This window comes from Pseudochaenichthys georgianus, chromosome 5, assembly GCF_902827115.2.
Source record: "Pseudochaenichthys georgianus chromosome 5, fPseGeo1.2, whole genome shotgun sequence".
In the NCBI taxonomy this organism is placed as follows: Eukaryota; Metazoa; Chordata; class Actinopteri; order Perciformes; family Channichthyidae; genus Pseudochaenichthys; species Pseudochaenichthys georgianus.
In genome coordinates this window covers 16,805,248-16,826,033 of record NC_047507.1, presented here as the reverse complement: position 1 = coordinate 16,826,033, position 20,786 = coordinate 16,805,248, and the positions used below count along the sequence as shown (strand labels likewise).

At 38.6% G+C, this 20,786-nt stretch overlaps 3 protein-coding genes across 4 annotated transcripts; 1 reads left to right on the top strand and 2 right to left on the bottom strand.

Annotated features, from left to right (window-relative positions):
- Positions 1-12: 12 nt before the first annotated feature.
- Positions 13-5,639, bottom strand: nprl2 (NPR2 like, GATOR1 complex subunit). The gene is made up of 11 exons (XM_034083345.2): positions 5,145-5,639; positions 4,405-4,496; positions 4,105-4,273; positions 3,902-4,010; positions 3,116-3,252; positions 2,044-2,141; positions 1,714-1,750; positions 1,149-1,242; positions 642-759; positions 396-538; positions 13-312 (listed from the first exon to the last, which is right to left on the bottom strand). Exons 1-11 carry the CDS (start codon positions 5,223-5,225, stop codon positions 245-247), a joined length of 1,146 nt encoding a protein of 381 aa, XP_033939236.1. The 5' UTR covers positions 5,226-5,639; the 3' UTR covers positions 13-244.
- Positions 5,640-6,055: 416 nt separating this feature from the next.
- Positions 6,056-14,668, top strand: hemk1 (HemK methyltransferase family member 1). The gene is made up of 11 exons (XM_034082479.2): positions 6,056-6,349; positions 9,299-9,472; positions 9,712-9,803; positions 9,880-9,973; positions 10,053-10,184; positions 11,259-11,323; positions 11,441-11,490; positions 11,943-12,048; positions 13,312-13,407; positions 13,681-13,791; positions 13,978-14,668. Exons 1-11 carry the CDS (start codon positions 6,287-6,289, stop codon positions 14,030-14,032), a joined length of 1,038 nt encoding a protein of 345 aa, XP_033938370.1. The 5' UTR covers positions 6,056-6,286; the 3' UTR covers positions 14,033-14,668.
- On the bottom strand, positions 14,576-19,097 carry cisha (cytokine inducible SH2-containing protein a). Of its 2 annotated transcripts, none has more exons than XM_034082483.2 (3): positions 16,786-19,097; positions 15,621-15,781; positions 14,576-15,484 (listed from the first exon to the last, which is right to left on the bottom strand). In XM_034082483.2, the coding sequence occupies exons 2-3, from the start codon at positions 15,730-15,732 to the stop codon at positions 14,988-14,990; spliced, it is 609 nt and encodes a 202-aa protein (XP_033938374.1). In that variant the 5' UTR covers positions 15,733-15,781; positions 16,786-19,097; the 3' UTR covers positions 14,576-14,987. The 2 variants fall into 2 exon arrangements, with proteins under 2 accessions (XP_033938374.1, XP_033938373.1); XM_034082482.2 differs by having other exon boundaries at positions 16,427-19,096.
- Between the last annotated feature and the right edge of the window lie 1,689 nt (positions 19,098-20,786).

Here is a 20,786-nt window from a genome sequence, read left to right as displayed (position 1 = left end):
CAATCTATCACATTGTGGTATAATGTATTTTATTAATCACAAATTATATTTTGTACAATAATAATAAATATGACCGTCCTCTCTTGATCTGAACAGAAATGTATGATAATTATTAATTACGACATTTGTTAAAAAACAAAAAAAAACACTCTTCACTAACAAAAAATATACAAAAAATCTCTTCACTTTTCCTGTTATTCAGTCGGAAAAAAGGCATCTCTGTGTCTTTCAGTCAATGTTCATGTCACTTCCAACACACCACAATGTTGGGATCATTTTCCAAACGTTCATCCAGCTCCTGGTAACTGATCCCTGTAAAAAAAACATAATTGTTAAGTGTTTTCACATTTAATTATTAGCTATACAAAACAAAGCGAGAGTGGTTTAAAACATGCCTGTTTTACAGCAGATCTCATCATAACTATGACAACCGGTGAAGAGTCGAGGCAGCCTGCTCCTCTCATCTCGGTTCACCTTCACCGGATATTTCTGCAGCCGTCGAATAAGAGTCTTCATCAGTCCGAATTGGATCAGCCTCCTGTAAGCGCAATATGTCATGTCACACATGTAAATAAATGTCAATTTGACTTTTCAGTTGTCATAAAGAACTTAGAGGAACTGATAAGGGGATTGATGCTGACCTTTCATCAACTCTTTGAAGCTGCTGCGAGTAGCGAGAGCAAAGGTCTCGGACTGTGGTTCCTGGACTCAGACCACAGTACAGCTGGAAGACATCTCTTATACTCGCACGCTTCTGACCTGATACACAACAATACAAATAAATTGAATTAACCCTTCGTAGTTGTATGCCTCTACAAACTGATCAAGTTGCAGTTTACATCCATGTCTGTGCAAATTGTCCTCACTTCATCATTTTATCTTATAAGACGTTTGTATTTATTACATGTATAAAATGTAAAACCATAACATATGGACAAAAACATTTTTTGTGAGTTCCCAGTGACCTTGACTTTGTCCACCAAAACCTAATTTCCATGGGTACAAGTGGACCGTGGTGTCCAATTTGAAAGAATCCCCTAAAGGCATTCCTAGAATATCATGTTCACAACAAAAAGAAACTTAATCCGCCCCCTCGGAGGCAAAAAAACAATCAGAAATCAAACACGACAAAGACATCCCTTATTTACCTTGCTTAGTGACGTAGTTGAGGCACTCTTCCTGAATGGACTTGTCATCTATGAGACTTTGGACTTTGGGGGTGGTGCAATAAACATTGGAGTACTGGTGGGGGGTAAACAGAGACAGGACATTTGCCAAATTAAACAAACCCTCAAAAAATTTGTGACAGAGCATCAGGCCACTGTGAGAAAAAATTAGTAGAATTTAGCTATTGTGAATTTAGGGGAATATGTGTGTTTAGATACAAAGACAAAAAATAAAAGAATAGATGTAGACATGTCAAAGGGGTTATCTTTGTGGATGGTTGTAACAAGGAATTAATAGTGTGTAGTGCAAATTAAAAAGAGATGTTGAAGAAAGTGACGACCATATTTGGCATTGAGTTTAGATGTGTTGTTGTTTCTTACTCTTTCAGTAAATGCCTTATTATTATAAATAAGTTATATTTTGGATTTCATTCTGCTCATAAAAAATGATAAGCAAATATATTGATATTTTTCTTGTAATATTTAGATTTTATTTTTGATATCATAGTGACCCCAATATCATAAAAATTAAATAATCACACTATACCTGAAATATGGACACCAAGGTCACAACTCCATAATACCTGTGACAGAAAGGACATTTCAGTACCTCCCTCTTATTGTTTCTTTTGAGAATAAAACTCATACTATACTTAAGTGCAACACAAACATAGACAATGTACACATTTAAAAGAGCAAATGTAGAAACTTCTGCTATCGGCCATCAGCCCTGATGAAAAGGAAAGTGGTTTATCATGACATTTTGGTTTTGAAGCCCCCGGGCTTACTGTACATAGAAAACAATGGATGAGGGTGTTTTGACGCACACGAGCTGTCGCTGGTGTGTCTTGCCCTTTCTTCACTGAAATGTACTCACAGTAGATTCTGCACTGCAATGCGCACAAGATTCAGCTCTACATCCGCTTCAGCAGAGATCTTCTGGATGTGTCTGAATCCATCAATATAGGGCAAGATCTGCAGTAAACAAAAATGAACCAGATTACTTTAAATTCTTGAAGAAAAATGATTTTGTCTAGCATCCCTTCACTGTTTACACTTCTGCATGAACACAACCACACTTGCAAAGGCACGCTATCCCTCTCTGAGTCTGAGGGGATTTAAATAAATGACAAATATGTGAGCATACAACCAGAAATGTAGACTGGAATTATACTGTGCGAGTTGTGTGAGAGTTATGACATATGTCTCAACTAACTTATTTCTATTAATTAAGAATTGTCTTTGTTCCTGTATTCTTTGTTTGCCTTGGATGTTTGAAAGAACATTTCCCAAGTTCCCATCAGCAAAAACACGTGGGTTTGCTTTCCTGGCTCCAAAATGGTGGAATGAGCTCCCCATTGACATCAGGACAGCAGAAAGCCCACACATCTTCCGGCGCAGACTGAAAACTCATCTCTTTCGACTCCACTTCGAGCGATATAATGACTAACAAAGCACTTACATACTAATAAAGGGTTATCTAAAGCTAGTTGAGTAGCACTTGAAATGTTTTGGCTCTATGAAACCTGATGTACTTATATGATTCTGTTTTCTTCAAGTTTGTATTTTGTTGGTCTTATGCACTTATTGTAAGTCGCTTTGGATAAAAGCGTCAGTTAAATGTAATGTAATTTCTTTAGGGATTCAAGGTCACAAAAGGTGAGTCATTTCTGCGGGTGATCCCAGTATCCCTTTAGGAAGATCTTTAGAGCCTTCGATGTACTAGTACATTCAAGACTCTTACAGCAATAAAACCCTATTGCACAAATTATTAGCACTTTCTTCTAAAGTGACCTCCTTTTCATCCATAAAATAATGGATAAGAAAGAACTTTTCCTATCACTTCATGCACAGCGGAAAGCATCTCTAATCTTTATTTGCTTCTATAAATTCTGGCAAATATCTTTAAAGATATCAAACGGTTCCTAGAAATCGACCACAAGGCCTACCTGTTGAGTGGTGAGATCCCACTGAGATTTGATGAAATGGTCTTTGTACTGCGTGAAGACGGGCACGTCGTACTCCTGGACGATGGGGGGGTCCTTTCGCAGCTGGATCAGCTTCAGGTGGATGGTGTTGGACTCATCTGCAAACAGAAAGAGAGTTTAGATAAACATAATCTCTTGACCATTATTATTAGTTTTCAAATGCCAAATAATGAACATCAATGCTACACAAAGGAGTACTTTTTTAAACCAACATTATAAACCTGTGCTTAGACCTTTAGTAAGTGTTTTAAGCAATGACCTTCATCACTGCTATTCAATAAATCCGTTTTAGGAAAGGGTCTTGTTAGTTGGATCGATGCCACAGATAAGACATACGGTATCACAAGCCGGGAATAGATGACTGCATACTGTAGGATACTTTCTCAATAAAGAAGACATTTGAGTTTAAATGCTGTCTTTAAACAGCTAGAAAATAACTAGTATTACAAAATGTAACCACCACAAAGTGTCAGCAAAAGCTGTAGGGTAAAGCACACCCTTTACCCTACAGCTTGCTTTGGCCAGTACTTGTCTGTAAAATACTATCACTGAATACAATTTACACACTTGTATTGCTATACCCGTAAACAAGGAATATTAACCAATTTTAAGAAATGCTATCTTCTTCAAACAATCAGAACAAATCTGCATATGCATTTATCCATGTCCCTGTAACAAAGTATATTGATATTTGTATCATTCTCATATAAAACTGGAATACACACAGTCAAATACAAAGTGATATACCTATGGGTAGGGTGCAGGCTCCTGTGGCGTTCAGTTCTTCTAACAGGGTGGACATAATGGGTAACAGTTTCTGCTTGCTCTCTTCATTGGATATAAATTCACTCTCCAGCTGCAACACAAAGAGGCAAAATCATTTAAGATCATCTCTGAGTTGTCTGAAAACAAACATAATGTAACTATAGGTTAAATGCATCATTCATTACCTCCAAAGTTGTGAGGTACCCTGACAGCTTCTTGACGATCGGCTCCAGTGCACACGTGTTGGTTTGAGCGTCACAAACCAGGCCGAGGTTAAACAGCAGCGCATTTCTGCTGTACTTTTTATGCTCGATGCACACCGGACATCCTATTAACTTTTTTCCCATGGCAGTGCTAAAAAAAGAAAGATGAAAAGAGAAGAGAGAATGGTTTGATGCTGAAAGAGACATTAGCATGTAACAATATCACATGTTCATAACAACCAATGAACTTTGTAGAGGAGAAAGAAGCATTAGATTACATACACTGTTATCAATTTGTTTTGCAGTTCTGGCTTGGTGATGATATAAACCTGCACGGTGTCAAAGAGCTCCCGTGAAATGTATTCCTCTGGGACCTGTGAGGAGAGAACATAGGAGGCACTGTGTGTATACACATACATCCCATAATATACACAGAGAATACTTTGTTCTGTTCACTTCAAAGGTCAATACCACACAAATAACTCTTAATTATTATTAAGATGTTTGCTTTATCTGATACTATTTTGAAAAAGTGTTTCAAATACAACAGCATATTACACTTTAATGTCCTTAGAGGTATAATGTAACTAAGTTCATTTACTCAAGTACTGTACTTAGCTACAATGTTGAGGTACTTGTACATTGTACTTAACTTGAGTGTTTCAATTTTTCTTCTACTCCACTAAAATTCAGAGCTTAATCGTGTACTTTTACTCAACTATATATATATTTAATACCTTTAGTTACTTCTCTGCATAATGAGTACTTTTACTTTTGGTACTTTAAGTATATTTTGATGCTGATACTTTTGCACTTTTACTTTAGTAACATTGTGAATGCAGGACTTTCACTGGTAACAGAGTATTCCTACACTCTGGTAGTTCTTCCTTTACCTAAGTACAATATCTGAGTACTTTTCCCACCTCTGAATGTACTTGATTATATTGTTAACAATGTATCTCATAGCTGTACTGTTATGGACATCTTAGACCCTTGTTAAAAAATAGAATGTGCACACTTACCTGGTATCTTATCTTTGGACCCAGGGTGGGGTGAAATTCACTGAAAAATATACACTCTATTCGAGAGGTCATGATCAGCATCTCAGCCAAACGTCTCAGTTTCAGAGGGCAGTCTTCTGTTATTTAGCAGAAGAGGCTAGCTGCTAGCTTACAGCTTTGGTTGAAGCACAATATAGCAACCTTCAAATAAGTACACTTAGCAGCTCTTACGTCCAAATAAATGTGTTACCACGATACTTTGAACAACATGTTGTCAACTAATAGCAAACTATCTTAAAACTCTACAAAACTCGACACATTCATGCCCACTTGACTGCAAGAAAACAACACTGCTGATGTGTTCAGGAACACCTCGGAATTTACTAATACATACACCGTACGCCGTGAATACTAAACTGACAGTTCAGGATATTTAAAAAACAAAAAATAATAACAACATATTATATAAATGATCTGGCATTTGTGCTGCATGTACAGTTGCAATTTTCTGTCGAAAGTATATTTAAAGGATGATACATTTGCTAATAGTTGTTTACATCGATTTTTACCATCAACTGTTTGCAATACTCACATTATTTTTGGCTAATAAAATATGAATCAAATACTTTAGGTGTTCGTTTTAGGTTTATCATTATGTTGCTGGGATTTTATTTAAGTCTTCATAAATAATAACACATTCGACAGTCTTTAAAGGCAGCATTATTCACCAGGGTCAGTATTGCGCAGTTTAAAATAATCTGGTTTACCATGCAAAAATCTCATTTGTTTTCAATATCAAATACTTTGAAGGAAAGTAGATTTGTTAAATATGTATTCTGTTCATTTTGTGTGAGTTATTATGTATTCTTTTTGATAATACCATTTAGTTCAGTGAAATGTGTCCAGGGGGTCAGTGTTGCGCAGTGTGCACCGCATGTGGAGACGTTTCTGTGTCAGGTCAACAGCCGGGAGGTTTGATGCTCCATGTGCAGGAAATACTATCAACTCTACCAACTACAGTGCCATCCAGAACATGTCATTTAACATTAATTTAGGTCGATACAAGTGACCTTGAAAGTGTTCATGTAGGATAACAGAATGACGTAAGGATGCAGCGATGAAACTAAAACAATATTGATAGGTTGTGTTTGTTAGGATACATTATGTGGAAAAGATCTCTGAGTGCAGGCTACACATGCTATGGTTGCAGGAGTGTTGGACCAAAGGTAACTATCAAAACACATTGTTGTTTTCACATGTCGAGTCACCCTGGTGCTCGACATGTGATGCTAACTGTGTAGCACAATGATTCTTTGTAACAGATACAATTTACAGACCAGTGCGCCTATTTTATAATCCCAGTGTTCATGCTTATTTATTTACTGAGCCGGTTTGTGGGGATTAACACTTCAATGTTATTAGGATTTGTATGTATACAAATATAAAAGTTGTTTTACCTATACCTACTGGGTTTGCAGTGGCAGCACAGTCTAATTGCTTCTGAACAAAAGCTTTAAGATGTAATTGTATCTCAAGAAGAGATCATTGAATTACATTTTATTTAATAATTATCGCAGCCATTTATTCCACCCCATTCAATATTTAGAGTCAATGTTCCTTGTATAGGCCTATCTAAGATTACACTTAATTATTGATAAATATGTAAGTCATATTGTATTGCTCAAAAACGGTCCACCACAAGTTCCTAGAACCCAATGATTACATTTTAATTAATTATTTAGTTTAACTAACACTTGAGGTATTTTAATGGCTCAGAAAATCAAATAATTGTTTTATCTAAAGTGACAAAAACGGTGAAAGATAAATGTTCTCTTTGCTAAAGTCTAAAAATAGGCTAAGGTCAAAACTAGCTACTCAGTCCAGGCAGGAAAATCAGACGGGAAGAATCATCAGACAGTAAGACAGCCGACAACAAAGGCTGGAAGACCAGGGGGGTATACTACGAAGCAGGATTTTCGCTTAGCCGACTAAATTCAGGGAAAACTCCGGCTTTCCGGTCCTACGAAGCTGGTTCTCTTTTTAGCAGGCTAGATCTCCATGGTAATATATGCTAAGCAGCTAACCTGGTCTGGACCAGGTTAGGTTGCAGGCTAAGAGCTCAACTCAGTGAAAGCACTGCCTGCTGACCAATCAGAGCTCAGTGTGCGGAGTTTAAAGCGATCAAGTCATATTACAGGAGAAAGGAAATACAGAAAAGCTGCCGTTGCAGGAAAGACGGCCGGCAAAAATTACCGACTGTGTGAACGTGAACATTAATAGAATATCACCTCCCATCTTCAGAGCAATCTGACTATTATAACATTAGCGTTAAGAAAGTCACAACATAAGTAACCGGATCAGAGTAACATTAAGTACAGTCCACGGCATATCACTTGATAATGTATCATATATTTCCTTATCTGAGTCAGCTGAGCCGTATCTGGCCGTGCAACACTCACAGTGTCACATACTGTATGCAGAAGTATTATTTTAAGCAACACATTAAGTTGACGAAACACTCGAGTCAAATGTAATTAAAATCAGATCCACTCGTGTTTTAGACGGGGCAGTGATATCATAAACCTGTTAATGTATGCATTCAAACACTTTTTCTTTTACCAGCTGTATTCACCTTGCAGGTGCAGCTATGTGGCTTTGATCCTGGATAAAGTGTTTAAGTCATGGATGTTTAATGTTTAACTTCTTCATATAAGAACTATATGTTTTTAGTTGACTTTTCATTCAGGAAGTAGCCTATGACGCTGCGCTGTCAGTATGCTTCTCCATGTTTGTGATTGGTCGAATGCTCCAAATACCACCCCTTTCATGTGAACGCGCACCTAACTAGATAGGACACGGCTGGCTTGAGCGATCCACTTGATAACCCGCGTCGTAGTACCGTTTAGCGAGAGCGCGTATGTTTTGGATTAGGCCAACCGGCTAACTCAAACATATCCAGGTTAGGTTGAACCAGCTTCGTAGTACAGGCCCCAGGACAGGTGCAAAATAGATAATCAGGCAGTGAAGCATTGGAGATGTGCCAGCATATAAATAAGCCAATCACAGACTGTTTTTCTTGAAAAAGTTGAAGGTTTTCAAGGTTGACTAAAAGCTCATAAACATTTATATTCATCTTCTTTGAGTCAATTTAACTGTACTATAGTTTGTTAGTTTGGCAACCTTAGCATCGTATACAAAACATATCATTTGCCAAAAGACCATTTGAACTAACTTAAATTATTTTAGCCATGTTCATCAAGTTAGAGCGATCCTGAAGGACACTCCACACCCTTTTTATGCAAAGTTTTAAACCATGCCTGCAAGGAGGAGTTAAACTTTTCTAGGAGGGCCAAATCAACGAGACATCTGAGACTATTGGCTCCATCGACTGTTTACAAATGGTCGGCCTAGTTGTTATTGCACACACAGTTTAACAAAAATACTCATGGACTCTGTGCTTTTATAGCTCATTGCAATTGTATTAGGATGACATCTACTATATATATGTCAAACATATTTCTTATATATTGTATGAAGTGTAGTGTGTTGAATACTGTTTGCAAACCGAATAGAGCTGAAACTATAAATCAGCATATTATGTCTGATTCGTCTTTTAATAGTCAGAAAATATATATTTTTAAAGTCCTTCTAATTTTCTCAAAGTTGATGTCTTTAAATGCCATGTTGGTTTGGTTCAAAACCCCGAAAAAATATTTTGAATACGATAGAAATATCCATATTGGAGGGACTGAAAAAAGCTTTTTTTGCCATTTCTCCATCAAACATGTCTTAATCAGATATCAAAGCAGTGGCGATTCTTTTTGAATAATCCTTGCCGCTATTAAACCAAATTGCTCCTCTGGAACATTAAAGGCTATCCAATCCTGCTAGGCCGATAAGGGAAGTAGGAATCAGGGGACTCTGTGGGTGACGAAGGTCATGTGATGGAAACCAGAATGTGTCACTAGACTATGTAAAACTGCAGGCTTTTCATTTGGAAATTCGTACGTGATCCTAAATCTGAAAGATTTTGCATGTGACCAGCCAAACAATAAAATCCAATCTTAACAATAAATCTGACTTGAGCATATGGTGGGGAGGCACAAGTAGAAATCAACAAGTACCTGTTTAAACCAAAGCATGATAACTCTAAACCTTCTTATTTTAATTTGTAGAGACTTTGGGGCTACCATGCAGTGCGGTCATGCAGCGCTCCAGTCTTACCTGCAGGCCGGATCACAGCTCGACAGGCAGCAGATTTATGGGAAAGACACTTTGCTGAGAGAGGCGTGACGGAGCCCGACCACTCCAGCCATTACATCCTTGCTTATCTGCTCGGGGCTAAAACTGTAAGTGGAACTTTGCTGGGCTCATTCATCATTACCTGATGTGAGACCTGCCCACAGACATGTGCTTACATTAAATAATAGTTGGTCACGATCCTTGCTGGCCCCGAACTAGTGGCTAGATCCAATAAATCGTTTCCCTTTTTGTCCCCTTATGGGTGATCCTGCCTCATATGTCTGAATAGCTACATTCACAATTGACAGCATTCTTACTTGTTTCTACTTATTGTTTCATTATCCAGATAGAAAGTCTTGAGCAGGAGAAGTTAACAGAGTTTCTCAGTCCAGAAAAAACTGAGCAGATGTGGAAGCTCTGCTCTAAACGCCTATCCAGGTATAAATAGTTGAAATACACCTTTGTTTAAATATGTTTTACTTAGAATACTCATTAATGTGTGTTCTTGTTGTAGGATGCCTGTGCAGTATGTGATTGAAGAGTGGGACTTCAGAGATCTGACACTGAAGATGAAACCTCCTGTGTTCATACCAAGACCTGAAACTGAGGTTTGACAGAAGGAAAACAGGACACACAATTCTACAGTGATCAATCATTCATAACCAGAGCCATGTTTTTTTGGTGCAGGAGTTGGTTGAACTGGTGCTCACTGATCTGCAGATTAAGCCAGGGACTGAAGTTGGCACACAGGAAACATGCTTGGAAGTTGGATGTGGCTCTGGTGCTATTTCTCTCAGTCTGCTGAAGAGTTGGCCTCAGGTGAGATTTGTGTTGATTGAAGGAAGAAGACGCTCGCGATGAGCCTCTAAGAACGTCAGTATGTCATCAAATATTTGATGGATTAACATATTCCCAAGAGAATAAAGCCTGCCATCATGATTATTTTTCTGACTGGGAATGCTTGCGTGTGTGACTCCAAACGCAACCCCAGCTGTTCAAAATCTTCATCTCTTCAGTGAAATATTTCAGCAATGACAAATGTGTTGGCACCGTTGTAGCGTAGGTCTTATCCCTGAACGAATAAATTAAACTTTTTAGACACACAGAAACAGAGGGATAGCCCGGTGACCTAGCTACTGAATTTTACAAAGGAAAACTAATAAATCAATTCACTTTCAACATAAAATGTCTGTATTTTTGTTAACTCCAAATAATAAATCAGTACATCAAACAAACATACTCATGTCACAGACTATTTACTAGATAAACTTAACTCCAATACATACACAAACAAATAAGCCAAGTTAACTCACAAAACATCAATACATCCTGGGGATTGACTGTGAGTGAGTGTGGGGGAGGGGAGAAGTCTTTTTTGTCCTTTGTCACTCAGTTTAGGAGTGTATGTCAGGGGATAAGGATGTGTGAAAATAAAGTTTTAAAGTTCAGCTTTAAAAGGGGTGTGTGTGTGTGTGTGTGTGTGTGTGTGTGTGTGTGTGTGTGTGTGTGTGTGTGTGTGTGTGTGTGTGTGTGTGTGTGTGTGTGTGTGTGTGTGTGTGTGTGTGTGTGTGTGTGTGTGTGTGTGTGTGTGTGTGTGTGTGTGTGTGTGTGTGTGTGTGTGTGTGTGTGTGTGTGTGTGTGTGTGTGTGTGTGTGTGTGTGTGTGTGTGTTCGTGTTCAAGACAATTATGGTCCCCAGATAAGTTTGGTGTTCCTGACCTCAGAGAATAAGTTATTGTCGTCACATGACAAAGCACAGTATTTATCAGCTCACTGAACCAGGCGTACTTTCCACTATTTTGTCACGTTCTCATGCACACTTCTTTCCCTGAGCTACTTGTATCCAAAAAGTAAACAGCACTTGAAATGGCTGTGTTTGTTTCTGTGTCACTAGCTTAAAGCCATCGCTGTGGATCAAAGCCAGGATGCGGTGGATTTAACAGGAGAGAATGCTTTAAGGTAATTAACCACAGCCCAAGAAAGGGAGTTGTAAATGTTCTTATTGATTTACTTTTGTTGCGGTGAAAGACTTACAATAAACGTTGTGTTTAGTCTGATGAAGAATTTCCTCTGCAGGTTGGGGCTTCAGGACAGGTTACAAATCCATCATTTAGATGTAATGAAAGGTAAGGGAAAGCAGTGAATTAAACATACTGCTGATAAGCAATTTATAATGTGTTCTATAAACAATGAACAAAATAAGTCATAAAGGGTCAATCAAAGGTCTTATAAAGTCAAGTCATATATTGTGTTTTATAATCCCTGTTCTTGTCATACATTACAATTGTTTTATATTGCATTATAATCCTAGTCATTAACCTTTGCCAACAATACACACAACATTGTAAAATATTTGTTTTTCTTAACGCAAGAATGACCACAATGTAACTTGTTATCACCTCTTAATGAATGATATGTGCTTTGATAGCCCTTATGAGTCAATGTGTTATCAATAGTGTTATAAAGCATAAAGAATGGCTTTCTCTCAACTTTGTTAAAACCATGCTATAACTATTAGAATGCATTATAAACACTGGCATCATGAAATGTTACCCAAACTTCAAATGTGTTTTTCCAGATGCAGAAACAGTGTTGAGCCTCTGTAGCTCTGTCTCTGTGTTGGTCAGCAACCCCCCGTACCTGTTTTCAGAGGATATGACGGCGCTGGAACCTGAAGTGTATCGGTGATTAAAATACATTCAGCCTCTCCAAACCTTTGTATTCAACCTCCCCATAGCATGAGCTTTATAAGCAGTATACACTCTGCATTCCTGGATTATTGTAACAATTAAAACTCTTCCTATGAAGTATCCTCAACTGGAGTAAACACATGTATTTAAGTATGTATGTTACATTATAAATGTCTTGTTATCATAGATGATAATGATAATGATCCCTATAATGTGCTCTGACTAATTTATTGACTTTTTGGTGACTTCTCCTTTTTTTAAATAATTGTATCTGTCCCATATCGTAATATTGATGTCCCATTTCACTTGACTAATTTAAGAGTTACTATAAACAATCTAACATCATGGTGATTTATTTGGTTATCCAACTTAAATAAGGTAGTTGCTTAAGTCCGCTCATGGGATATCAAAGAGAGTTAGCCTGCGCTCTCAGCTCTTGACTTGACTGAAATCCATGATTTGGTGTGGTTAAAGGCCCAGACACACCAATCTGACACCAAAGAACACGTCCCGACAGAACACGACTGTTGTGTCGCCTCACGTCTCCTGCGTCTTGGCCAACAGTCCTTTTGCCAATTAAAAAGAAAATCCATCTGCTAAATAGTTAATCCCGAAAAGCTTAAAAAAGTCAAAGTATAAACAAAAGCCTGAGTGTTAAAATATTTTCATGCAAGCATTAGGTCCTGCACCATGAGTGCTGAAGTCTGCCCTGATGCAGGTGACATGCTCAAAATCACTCTCAATCAGAAACATTTAGAAAGTAAAGAAGCCAGAGTTCCTGGACAAGAACATAAACACATAAAAAGAAAATGTATCAAGCTGCTCTCAATTATTTATTGAGTGCAACAGATGATCTGAACAACCCTCTTAGCAAGTAAGAGTTTTTAGTAACTCCTAACTTAATATACTGTTTCCTTGTGTGTTAAACAGATGTCAACAGATCTGATTATGTTCTTTTCTAAATGATGACCAAAGACATTGTAACTTCCTTTTGGTTTTCTAGGCAGTACGGTGTGATATGTGCTATTCATGTGCTATTCATGTGCCATTCATATTCGTGTTCATTTCATGAACTGTTTATTCAAACCTGCCGCATTTAATACAATCATACTAATAATTTATTAACAAATAAAATATTAAAATCTGTAATTGTATTTCATTAATGTGATGCTCGCTTCAGAGTAGCCAAAGTAAAAAAATTGCATGCAATGTCTAGAAGTAGTAATTCAAGTATTTATGTGTATTCTGGTGTCCCAGGTTTGAAGACCATGCTGCTTTGGATGGAGGGAACGATGGCCTAGAAGTGATCAAACATATTTTGACTCTGGCTCCACAGGTTTTATCAGATCATGGGTAAGGAACCCCACTGCCTGACACACACACACACACACACACAGGCAAGCAAGCAAGCCCACCTGGGTTTAATTCCTAAACGGCGGCAGCTTGTCACAAGAACAGCATGTTCCGAAAAGCACGGGTATCGTGTTGCCTCTTTAAAGAGGTAAGCTTCCAGTGAATTCACTTCCAGACATGTGCCCCTGCTCTCATCTCATGGGTGCTGCCGCTAATCCTGTCCTGATAATTAATCTTTTGTTCACTCTGTGTTTTCTTTATGGTGATTACCAGCCGTGTTTACTTGGAGGTGGATCCCAGACACCCTCCGCTCATTCAACGGTGGGTGGAGGTGAATGTGGAAGAGATGCATTATGTGGAGACAAGGCACGACATCAGCGGCAGGTTTGTGCAGATCTCTTTAACCCGCTGTAATGTCAGAGTAAGCCCCATCAGTTCTATTTAATTAAAAGGCTTCACTGTTAAAATATTTAATTAAATTATAATACTTAGCTCATTAACACCCAAAACAAAAACTCATTTGTTTTCCTCATTTCAAGTCTTAAATCCCGATTTGTATTTGTTCCTTAGGCCGCGTTTCTGCATCCTTCGCAAAGAGAAGGACCACAAGCTGGATCTGGATTGAGAAACTGAGATCCTATTACGCTGGCATTAAGCCCAGGTCGCCTCAGCCCCCCGCCCCCACTGAGCTCATTGATCACTCAATATTCACATTCTGCCGTGGCTCAAATTATTTTCATGTCGCTGTAATACTTCACCTGGTAACAGTTGTTATCACATCCTCCGCTACAATAAAATGTGTGCGAGATGGCATCAAAGCAGGCTCAGAGCTGAAGGTAATTACTGAGGCTTTTCTGAGAACCCTCCCTCTCAGAATCTCCCTCCCGCTCCCAGGAAGCTCTCAGTACTTCTGTGAATTCGCTGATGAACGGTCCTCCCCTTTCCTCGTCCACTCGCTGACTCAGATGCAGGCTGTACGCATTGTTGAGCAAAATCACACACAATGTGGCCTTCACTTCCTCACACAATCTGAATCTCACACACTTGAAGCTCAAAGGCCAGTCTTTGTGTTCAAAGGTGATTTGTGAAAAAGTGACTCAAAAACAAACCATCATGTGGTGGTGAATAATAAAGATGAGGAAGTGAAAATTATTAAGAAGACAGTAAGTAAGCTCATTATTTTAATAGAAAAATGTACACATGTAAAAGGTAGAAAAAATGTTTTACTGAGAAAAATAAAACGGCATAAAATATGTCTTAATGGAATCAGTGTAGTTATTGGAAACAGTACGTACATCCACAACTGATGAGGGTCAAATGGACATGGACAATTCCCACATCAATCACAAAATATGTGATTACAGTACATCGTTGCGCACAAGTCTTTGTACTTCATCACCCAATCCTCGACCAATCAAGTCTGGCACCAGGCACGTCAGTATAAATTGAATTTATACACATTTGTCCAGTGGTTTCGTGACTGGCCTCCAACTGCTGGAGCAGCGGTGTCATTTTCAGGCACCAGAGACCTGTTTGACAGTTTATTTGACCCTAAATGTAACAACATCATGAGGCACCCATCATACCTTGAAGGGATAGTCCTGAATGTAACGCAGCAGAGGCCTGGGGAGTGGGAGCTGCTCGGGCCGGTCAGAGTGTCTGTTTATAACCAGGCGAGTGAGGTGCTGTAAGGAGGGGAGGCCCTGCGGCTTGTACACGGGCCGCTTCAGTTTTAAAACCACAGATGTCTCCTGAATTGTCTGCTGACAGGGTTTTGAAGGGGCTTCCTCCCACACCTTGCCCTCTTCTGCTTTCCTCCCTGGCCCCATGTAGTGCTGCACCAGGCTGGGCACGTTGGGGAAGGACGACAGGCTTGGCCTGGCCGGGGAACTGGAGTCGAGCAAAAACTGTGCCCCGCTGTACTGGATCCGAATACTGGTGGGACCTCGTGCCGTCCTGACGGAGAGGGTCAGCATGTACAGAGGGTGACTGCTGTCTCGTATCAAAAAAGCTCCTTCAGATGCCTCTTGAAGCGCAGCGTGGGCCTGAGCTGCAGTTACAGCTCCCCAGTACCATCCTACACACACACATTCCTAAATATTAGTCACTCTGAACATTCCTTATTACTGACCTGTTTGTTGCTTAATTTTCCACAATTATGACATTTAACTAAATCTTTTACAAAGAGTGTGAGTGTTAAACACTTTTCATACCTGAGTTTTCTAGATAGCAGAAGTTGCTGGCAATCGCCCGCAGGTCCTTTGTTGGGTCCCATAGTGGGGGGGTGCTTTGAAGGCAAGGGGTAGGTGCTGTTCCTGCCCGCATCCCCCTCAGGGTATCAGTGGACGGAGCAGCAGTCAGAGGTGCTCTCGGACTGTAAATAAAGTGAAAAACAAGGTTTAAAAAAAAACATAAAAGAAAATAGTCAATGCAGGGTTTGCTCTTCCTTGTTAAAGTACATCAATATTTTTAGTTCAGTGTTTATTGCTAAATAAGAAGGAACAGATGGAGGCGTTCACTCGCTCACTTCTTTGTCCACTTTAAACGTGAGAAGCACAAACTGTGAATATTCTTATGAATTATCTCAGTTGTAATTGTATGTAATTAAATTTAATACATACATATGTAATACTTAATTTAGACATATTTTATGTTTTGTCTGTTACTGATGGCAATTTTGGTAATGACCCTTAAATAACATTTTAACCTGAATCAGTCCATCGTGGTTAAATAAAGGTTAAACTTAACTGTATGATTTCTACTGATATAATTAAGACGTTTTTGATAAAGAGCATTTAATATTTGTTATCCGTGTTACAGGCCATTTGTAATTGGTATACATGAGTTGCGATAGTTGCGATTCCTAGAAAACATGTACAATTAACACTGTTAGACTAAGATAAAACGTAACAATAATACAATGTGTATTACTTTTACACATATAATTGGTTTTGATAGGATTCTCAACGCACACAATAAAATAGAAAACGCATATAGGCTACAAAGAAAGTCAACTCACGCTGGTACACAAAGAATCATGCTATTCCTTAAATCCTCTGCAGATTAAGATCCGGTCAGTGTTTCTTCCGCAGAAAATAACGAAACATAAAGACAATGATCTCCGTCCGAAGAAAGGAAAAAGCACTTCCACAAAACAAAACGAAAAGCGTTCAAATCGGTGATAAAAGAGCTCGGTGTACCCAGTCAGTAATGGTCTGGTCCTGTAGTTGTAATAAGAACAACACTGGACGAGAAACATGAAAACAACACGTTTAAAACATAGAAATCTCCGTAGCAGCGGTTTGGAGTGTGTTGTCACCAGAATGGGATCCAAATGTGTGAAGGACAGAGTGTAAAGGCTGGGCTTTTAAAAATCACCTTTTCCTAGAAGTCTATTCTGAGAACAGCACCGGCGGCTCTGACGTCACAGCCGCCGCACCAACTCCCATTTCGCCTCTGGTTGTCTTGCTCTAACAGCTCCGGTATTTAGCAGCGATTTTGCTGATGAAAAAATGTTTGTTTTTCTTTCGGCTGATTCTCAGGATAACACCGCGGTGAGCCCGGTCATTTCCCGGTGGTTTTGAGACTCATCTCTCCCCCGTGTTTGGGCCACGGGCTGAAGCGAGCGCTCGCTCCCAGGAATCGCGCGGCAGTTTCCCCCTATTCGCTTTCCAGGAATAATTGCAGGGCTTGACTCCGCCCCGCCGGGCCGCCCTGACAGAGCTCTCTTTCTGGGAATTCACCGCCTCGACATTAAAGATAATAGGAATGCACACACAGCCTGTTTCCAGTAATATAGATTTCCCTCGATCCATGGTGGAAAAACACTGCGAGAGGTTTTCTCAGAGGTTTGCCGGAGTAATTACGTTCGACAAAGGAAGTTGTTATTGTGACAATACACTATAAAACGAGTTAACACTACTGTCAGGCAGAGACAAATGTGATGTTGCCAAGGTATTTTCACCCTCTAATCCTTTCTTTTGCATTGCATTACGCTTGATTTGTTATCCAAAAGCCGTGCCTCAGGGTGAGAATGTAATATTTCTGTTTATTAATCCCTCTTGCGTTTATTTTCTAGGGAATCTTTCTAGGAAATCCACATCAGTTCAACTTTTCTTTTTACTCTGAATGACCAAATAAGGCCTGCTGGGCAGCTGGTTTTTCACCATTTAGTTGTTTAAGTGTTTTCAATATTTACTTAAAAGTCTGAACCATCACTCACACAAACATATCAAACATGTCTGTATCATAACCAAAGCATGCTGTTCCAGAATTTCTAAATCTCCACATTTTCCAAGAAATCCTGAAATGTGCTTTTCCCCTAGGAATAATTGTGGACTTATTTACCCCGCTGAATGCGTTTGCACATTATGTTTTTTTTAAGTTCAGGGGGGGGAAAGAACAGTGCAGTTATTTTTCCGTGAACCTTTATCTTGATTTACTTTATTATTTATTATGTAACAGGATTATCTTGTTTGCTAAACTGGCACCATGCAATATTCAGCAGTCAAACAAAGCAAATTACAACTGAACCTGACAAACATGAAATAACCATAACCAATATTTAGAGAAACGACCTTCCTCATAAAGGAAGATGTACATGTTTGAATGTTATATACAAAGCATTTCAAACTGAACGTTGTCCTAAAGTGTATGATATGAAAAAGCAGATTTTAGGAGCACAGAGACTCCAGGGACAGTTGGTAATTGGAGAACATTGTACTGGGAAGGCAGAGAAACTACCAAGAATTTGAAGATGAAAGGAACATACTGTATCAACCTTCAGCTCGATGTTAACACTGTGACTGAGGTCTAATTTTGACTTGTCTGGTTTTTTGAGGAACGTTTAGTTGCTGGTCTTTGTGACATGTCATGTTAGATTAGGGTTTGTATGTTTTGTAATGAGGATGGTTTATGAGTTATAACAAATAAAAGAGGGAAATTAAAACTCAGGGAGAATAATAAATAATGATGGAAACCAGGATAGGGGGGGGGTTTGGTTCTAAATTGACCATGTAAACAAATAAATAAAAGGTTTTAGATGTATTATTAGTTGTTGAGCTAATGGAGAAATTGACCAATTGTTTCAGCTCTTGTTTGGACAATTGTGAACTATATTTCCTATGTTTACTTGAGCTGCACCTGAGTATGCAGAGCTTCCCTTTTTACTATTTTCAGATTACAAAACCCTATTCTGGGATTTGCATAATTTCTGTGTTACACTATCCTGACAGTCGTTTTAGAAGAAGACAAAGAAAGGCGAAAACTGTTTTTTATGTGGTGATTATTCGGTTATGACGTGATTAGAGGCCCATTAAACCGGAAATAAAGTATGTTGCTTGTCTGATATTTTATTGTTATACTTTGTCGAGTGAATTCTAGTAATTGTGCTTTTCCCCATCTTGGTAATAAGATTAAACCGGGCAAGTTTTCTGGAAACAGTAAGCGGACTATACAGCATTCATTTGGTTTCAGAAAAACCTCTTATCTTTGTTCAGGTGCAGCAGCACAATGCATTGTGTATCACTGCAGAGATATTGAGGCTTCAGAAAGATTGTGTGTTGTTGCAAAAACCATTGGAATTCTCTTGCAGCTAAAAAAGCACGGATAATATACAGAAAAAGCAAATCATTTGTGTTCCTATAACAACAATTTAATATTGTTACTTGTGTTCAAAATCTAGTAATTCACAGTTTTTGGTTTTCATTGTTCGTATATGAAGATATTTTGTCTGAACAGTGATGTCGACTAAACCCTACCAAATCAAATATTCCTCAAAAGATTTAGAAATAGTTTGGGTTGTTCAAGAAATTCCTGAAGCTTACTCCATTTTTTTAACATACCGAGAATGTTCTAAGAATTGATAAGATGTTTGAGACACAAAGGAATAACTGTTTGTCTCTTCCAACATGGAGGGGAAAAAAGGGCCTTTATCCAGACTATTTCTGAGAAAAGCTTTAATGGCCTGGAATCAGCAACATAAATCCATCTGCTGGTTATTGAGAGAAAACTTTATTCATCAGCAGAGCTTTGTTCACAGGGATCAGAACAAAAGGTTTGTTTTCGTCCAACAATTGTAACTATAATTTGGTTACTTTAATTTGCAAATAAATGTGATAATGACAGTGCACTACACAATGAACAATAAACAGATTGACAGTGGTATTGTTGCCCTAGTTGCAGCTTTGCTCTAGGAGGTGATAGCAATGGAAATTAGTTTGTCCACCACTTTATTCCAGATTGAAACATTTGAACTAATATTCAGCTAGTAGTAAAAGTCATCATCCCTAAAGATGTATTTAACAGCTTTTTGTGTTATCCTTACTTTACATACAGAACAACCATGAAGCCAAAAGTTGACTATGTCCATTATTTTAGTTTATAAAATCAGTATTAATCAAATGAAACCCATCGGCCTGTAGCAGTTGTGTTCAGTGCTAATTATCAAATCATAAACTATAGGCGGTTGACCTGGTAGTTATAATGCCTGATCATAACGTGATTGTGAGCATGTGAGCACCCCTCAAAATAAAAGCATATACATCTAATCAGCTTAAGATTTCTTAGTCAACCAAGAGCCTTTATGACCAATTAGTTGACTAACAGCCTGAGAGAGCATCCCCTCTGCTCTGTGTGCACTCATTAGTGGCAGACTACAAGAGTGTGTCCAGTTCCTCAGAGGTTTTGCAGAAGCATGTTGAAGAAGTATGCAGCATCTACACAGATTGTGAAGATTTAAAAAAAATAAAAAATTGAAAAAGAGTGTCTGCATTAAAAGAGCCCTGAAAAGTCATTTTGTAACTATTGACCTTTCGTCGTTTGACGCGGGCAGAGTTGCGCATTGTTTTTGTATTCTGAGGCCACATTAGCCAGAACTCCTGCTGATGTTGTTAAATCAACACGGTGCAGCGTTTCAAACACTGCAGTCTCACTGCCATGACCAGAGGGCTGTCCCCTTGGTGGCTCACTGTTCGTCTAATTTAAAACTCCTATTCTTTGAGATTTCGGCCACAAACAACACAAAGTCCATGGATTAACCCTTGTACCTTTCTTGGAATAGTTACGGCTTTTTAATTTTACAATAATGTTGGCCCAGTTAATGCATTGGGTTTCCATGTTTCTAATATGGCTTCAGTTTTTGTGCAAAAACAGCCACAGCAACCACAGCTCCAATAAGTCTATAATGAACTGTGAAGCTAAATACACTCAGGGACTAAGGACAAAAATGTCCCGTTAAAAAATACATTTGTTGACCATGCCATTACAGCATGTACCTATGCACTTGTATGTATTTCAATAGAGCAGCACTGGCTTCAAAATGGTATTTTAAAACAGCTTTATCATGTTTTCCCTGTGGGAAAAACAAATGATTTTGCTCA